Source organism: Nannospalax galili, unplaced genomic scaffold, assembly GCF_000622305.1.
Source record: "Nannospalax galili isolate Female #2095 unplaced genomic scaffold, S.galili_v1.0 scaffold445, whole genome shotgun sequence".
Classification (NCBI taxonomy): Eukaryota; Metazoa; Chordata; class Mammalia; order Rodentia; family Spalacidae; genus Nannospalax; species Nannospalax galili.
In genome coordinates, this window is record NW_008354184.1 from 43,428 (window position 1) to 49,427 (window position 6,000).

General features: G+C 49.4%; 1 protein-coding gene across 2 annotated transcripts in view; it reads right to left on the reverse strand.

Annotated features, from left to right (window-relative positions):
• The window catches only part of Fam83f (family with sequence similarity 83 member F), a 42,918-nt gene that overhangs the window by 9,603 nt on the left and 27,315 nt on the right, over positions 1–6,000 (reverse strand). Inside the window, exon 5 of one of the 2 annotated variants that reach the window (XM_008851213.3) lies at positions 102–1,620. The exons of the other annotated variant lie outside the window; for it this stretch is intronic. Within the exon in view, the coding sequence (XP_008849435.1) occupies positions 1,571–1,620 (50 nt within the window). The 3' untranslated portion in view covers positions 102–1,570. Of the gene's footprint in view, positions 1–101; positions 1,621–6,000 lie in introns of those variants that run through there. 2 annotated transcript variants of the gene reach the window in all.

The following is a 6,000-nucleotide window of genomic DNA, read 5'->3' on the forward strand; positions in this document are numbered from 1 at the left end:
TATTCTACATCTTCAGGGTGACCACCTGAATCAGGTGTAACAGCCCACCTCCCGTATCACCTGCTTACCCCATTCCCTAGAACAAGCATGTACCACATGGCTAGCCTTTTATAAGGACACAGTTACTAGAACTGTTTAATTCTCACAAAGCAAAGGCTGAGGATACAGAATGAGAGCCCTTTCCCACTTCTGGAGGATAACTTCAGGGTGGACAAAGGGGACCCTGGGTTCAGGCCTCTCTTCTTCCTTCCTTCCCACCAGCAGGGAGACCAGACTCATACACAGGCCACCATGTACAGCCCACAGTGACCTGGCAGGTGCCTGTGTTCCTCTCCCAGTGCTAGTGGTATCTATGGGCTTTTCAGAAGGAAAGAAAGAGGGCAAGAGTTTGGTTCAGAGGCAGAGAAGGGCTGCCATGTGGTCCTTTGCCCCTTTATCATTCTGCCTGCCCAGGTAGGGCTGACCTAGAGTCACAGTTGGGTAATGTCTTCAGTGCCCATGCACAGTCTTCCTCAGCCCTCAGCCCCAACAGGTAGCTACATTGGGGGTTTGCAGTGTGGGGTTGCTAGTTGGTTGCCCTGGCTCAGAACTGTGCCAATTAAGACAATCTGCTTTAGAAAAACGGAGGTGTTCAAGAAAGCCTGATGTGTTGCAGGTGGCTGAGGCTAGTCTGGCTGAAATTTAACTGAGGAAGTCCTGATAGGTGAAGGAGGCTAAAGACCATTGGGGAGGAAAGGGGCAAATGCTCCTGTCTACAGGGCCCTGCCTCCTCCCCTGCACCCTCACCCTACACCAGGGTGTGAACCCAAGGGCTACTGAAAGAAGGAGTAGGCCCAGGGAAAGGCACTCTAAGAAGCCCAGAGCCCTGCAGCAGGCATCAGCCAAGGAGGCCCAGGGCACGTAGGCTACTACAGTACGGAGGGAGGGAAAGGGGCTCTCACATTGGCAGTGCCAGATTCTACCAATGGCTGGAGGGTGGCTGTAGCATCTTTCTCCCAGTCCACTCAGAGCCAGCAGGGACTGGGCCAGGAAGGCTACTATAGCCAATGACCCAGTTGCATCTTCTACCTGGAGCTTCAAAGCTGGAGCAAGACTGGCTAAGAGCCCCAACTTCTTAACTTTCTTTACCAACCTATGAGGTAGGTGGGACCAGAAAGCACCAGGAAGCCCAAGGAAAAAGTCAGGTGGTTGGAGCTGCCTTGGAGCTCCTGACCCGCTGAGGCAGAAAGAATGGCATTTGCCCCACCTGGGGACTTGTAGCATGGGGCTGATCCAGTGGAGAAGAGGTTGATATAAAGGAGAGCTGGTCCTAGCCAAGCTCTCACTTCATGTAAACAAGGTAGCAGTATTCCTTGGCCGGCTACAACAGTCTGCTGGAGGCGTGTGATGGATGAGATACTTCGAAACCTCCCATCTAGGATTCAGCCCTGAGACCAGGATGGAGGCTGCAAGGTAGGAGGCCTGGTCAAGATCTGATGGGCGAACCAGTGCAGGGTACAGTCTGTGCTCTCCACAATACAGGACAGGAACGGTAGGCATCTGTAGGTTCTGCCCACCACTATCCTGCAGCTCAGGAAATCACACAATTGTTGGGCTTGGTAGAACTGGGACTTGTTTTACCTGTGGAGACAAGAGATATAGGCAGGGAAGAGGGAAGGAGATAAGTAAGAAGCTCAGTGGATTTGCCATAAGACCCTATCCTGTGTATGGTTTACATTGCGAGTTTGGGGTTCAAGGTTAATACCTTGCTTCTAAGCTGCTGATCTGGAAACCAGGTCAACAGGGCACCCAGGAAAGCAAAAGATTCTTTCTGCTTCAGCAGTCTCTTCAGAATCTCCATGGACTGGGACACCAAATGTCAGTACTTCCTGACCAAAGGGGACAGGGAGTTTAGAGGCAGTCACTATGACCAATGACATAAAGATTCCTATCACCAGTAGCTGAATACTATAGGCAGTTTCATGTTCTCAAAGTGCAATCATAGAGCTGGTTGGTGAACAGGGCAAGGCCCTGGCCTTCCAGTTCAGCCTTAGTTCCTTCTGCCACTCAGGTGGCTGAGTTAGAAGAGGGAAGGCTGTGCCTCAGGAAGGACCAGCAGCCCAGTAGGCAGGGTTGCCACACTTCTGTGGAGTGGCCCAGGCAGAGGATGGACTGGCACAAGTGCTGGGGCTGCAAAGGCTGCTCAACTTTAGACCGCAGCTGCTCCTTTCTCCCCTCCCTGGCTTCTGCATCCATTTCTACCTCCTTCACAATCCTATGACAAGGCCAGCAATTGTTGTGGCTGAGTCCTGCTCTGACCTCTACTGTGGGGAGGAAGGGGAACAGCAGAGGCAGACCTGACACCTCTGGCTGGCCCTGGAGGCATCAGACTGTTGAAGGCCGAGTCCACATCCTCAGAATGCCTGCTGACTGATTGTCCCAGGTGGAGACGACTGTGTTATTTCCTGCCTGTTCTTCCCTTATACAGTAAGGACTGTCCCTCTGGTGCTCACACCACCTTCCATATCACTTCAGCTGTGAATTTAATTAAGGTGGTGACTGCCTCTTCTGAGCCATTTTAGCAAGGGAGACACTTAACAGCGCTGGACCTGGAGTCCTGGTGCTGTAGCCCTTTCTTCAGCTCCCATACCTGCCACAAGGCTACAGTGCTCAGGCCCACAATCTGTGCTCTGTTAGCCACTGCTTCATCTGGGCCACAATGAACTTATCCTTCAGGACTTATTACTAAACCAGCTGAGTTCTGCTCCTGAGTATGGCCTAGACTCAGCAGATGCTTGTGGAGTAGGTGTGGGACAGGAGATGGGTGACTTTCTGAAGTGGTGCTGAGGGCTGTGTCTCATGTGGCTCTGTGAAAATCATTTAATTCTACCACCCCAGAGCCCCTCAGTGCTACAGTGGATGCATAGACCTCACTTCTCCTCAGTAGCTTGTTTTATTTGCTTGGCCTGCTAAGCAGATGCTGAGTTCCTCCCTAGAGGCAGCAGCATTTTGGAGGAGGCAGGCAAGCAAAATCAATCTCCGATGTATCCAGAAGTGGGGCAAGCGTGTGGCTCTAAGAGCTGAGGATGCAGGAGTACTGGCAAAGCCTGTGCCTTGCCAGCTCCTTCCCAGAGAAGGCAGTCTTTAGCAGGACCTGCCCCCTTTATTTGTAGGGCTGGATGTCAGCCTGGAGTCACCCCTTATCCTCAGAATTCATTTCCATGCTTCTGACATGGAAACTGGATTGTGGGAAAATTCTCTGTGCTCCATCATTCCTTCCATGTTCATTTATTGGGAACCTACCAATGGCAGATGGATCAGACCTGCTCGGATTAATGGGGGAGAATGCACGAAACACCAAAACAATTTCTTTTTACAAAGTATGTGTGGTGGGGGTGTGAGTGATCCAAACAAGGCTTATGAAAGAAAGGTACGCTTCAAAGAGGAGTTATCACTGAAGACTGGAAAGGGATGCAGAGTGAGAGGAAAGGGCCATGGCATACAGGGAAAGGTGTGATGGAGGGGACTGAGGCATGACAGCCTCAAGTATGTGGAACAAGAGCTGGCAGGTGAGGTGCTGCAGGAGACAAGGAGGCAGGGGACAGAAACATGGAAAGTCATGTCAGGGATGTGGTGACAGTGAGTCTCTTTTTCCTATAGCTTTCAGGGCTTCACATTCTTTTTATCTGGAAGATTCTTTCCCTAATCCCCACATGTCCATTTAAGGCTCTGCTCCAATGCTCCTTCATCAATGAGTCCTTTCCTGAGCACCCTGTATAAAAGGATCATTACCCTTCCCTGCCCCTCAGTGTTCCAGGGCAATGGGCTCCATAAGGCATAGGACAGTGCCAGCACAGAGCAGACATCTCTAGAACATATTTTTATTGGCTATAATGAATGTGTGGGCAATGGCTAACTACTTGGGGTTCAGATCGAAACATGAGCACAGCAGTAGCACTGGGTGATGCATGCTCACTTAGCACCTTCCTGAGTGAGTCTTGAGAGAGTGCTGTTAGGCCCAGCCAGCCTAAGAGGAACTAGAAAGAGGGATTATGACATTGATCAATAAGAACAGCACAGCTGCCTCATCTCTGGAGCAGAGTGGGCTTGGTCATGGTGCCTCACTCACCTCTGCTGTATGACCAGAACCTCCTGCTGGTCACAGGGCTCAGAATGATCAGATCTGACTGCAGATTCCATGCAGTAGCAGGGCCTGCCCCATGCTCCTTAGGAGCAATGTTTGAGTGGTATACCCAGGAATGGGGGCACAGATCCTCAGGAAGCTCTGAGCCTAAGGAAGTACTTCCCCACTCACCTATCCCTACTGGGGACCTAAATTTCCAGGAGAGACATCAAAGACCTTCAGCCCTTCAGGGCAACACAAAATAATCTGAAGCCCCCAAATCCAGGAGCCTAGTTACCACAACTATGAACGAAACTAGTTTGCCTAGGTACATTCCAAACAGTCTCTAAAGAAGCAGGGAGATGGTGTCAGCCCTAACCCTCTAGAAACGGTGCCCACGGCTCTGGGAGGCAGAGGCTAGGCCTCCTTTCCTCATGGCCTGTCTATAGACACAGAAACTGGCTTTTCTGGAGTTCAGGGTTCTTGTTAATGAAATGTCTCCGTCAGGCAAGATGCTTGCAAAGAACACCTGAGTTCTGAGTGAAACATTTCACGCCACATACTTTTCAATGTACAAAAAATGTAGCCAGGCATGGTGGCGCACGCCTGTAGTCCCAGTACTTGGGAGGCAGAGGCAGGCAGATCTCTGTGAGTTCAAGGCCAGCTTGGTCTACATAGTAAGTTCCAGGACAGCTGGGGCTACAGGGAGACCCTGCTTCAAAAAGACCAAAAAAAAAAGAAAAATAAAAAAAGGTTTATTTCCCAGTGATCCCTTAGGGGTTCAGGAACAACACCTGGAACCTTCTCTACCCTGGTGACTCCTGAAGGCAGAGCTCTTGCCTGAGTCTCCTGTGCATAATTGCATTAGTGCTGGTCTGAGGTTCTCTCTTGCATTGGAGAGCTATATGGAAAAACCAAGGCTTCTGTTCAAAATGCAGATATCTACACCTGGTGCTTCATGACTTGCTAATGTACCTGTTACTGTGTGGAGTACACAACTAATAGGAAAAGATGACTCTTCACTGCTGCCACATGTGGCCATCATATTCTGTACCTAATAGGAGTGTGTGTGTCCATGTGTTGGAAATACTGAAGTCCACTATTTTGTTACATGAATTTTTTTGATACTAGGCAATCCTGTGTTATACTTCTGATTTAATTTAGTGTTTCATTTTCAAATTCTGGGCAGTAGGGATTGGCTAAAAGATGAAATGGATTTTCATGGCAATGGCTATGATAAAAGCTTTGGTTTTAAAAGCTTTTTTTTTGACTGTTAGCATCAGCAGCATTCCATATTTTGTTGAATGTCATCAGCTCTTTAATCTTTACCAATATGGTGAATGCCATCCAAAGAATGGTAAATTTAGTTTATTAAATCCTGTTTCATAGTGGTTTTAAAAAAATGCAGATTTCTGAGCCCAGCCTCGCAGTGCAGAATCTATTCACAGAATTTTCTTTAAACAAGGATGCCCTCCTGACTACACCTTCCTGGGGCTGGGGATCTTTGCCCCCAGAAAGTCTGCCCAGAGCTCCTGGATGGGCACAGGTGGCAAGTGGTGTGGTGTCTCTCCCTCCCCTCGTGGGTCATTGGCCACTGGTCCACGAGGACAAAGGGAGCAGAAGCAACAAAAGGGGTCAGGACGGCCAGTGAGCACTGACAGAAGAAAGCCCTTCCGTGGAGGCAGGTTCAGAGACACAAACAGCTCCAGACTCAGTGAAACAGCTCCGTTTATTCAGTGGGAGAACTAGGGAAAATATAGTGTGGAGGCAGCAGCCAATGCTTCAGCTGATAGGTGCTCATAGTATGCTTTATTTACATGTGGTAAGGGGATCCTATCATCCGACTGCCAGGCAATGCCTAATTATCATATAGAAAAAACCTGGGGGTAGTTTTTACT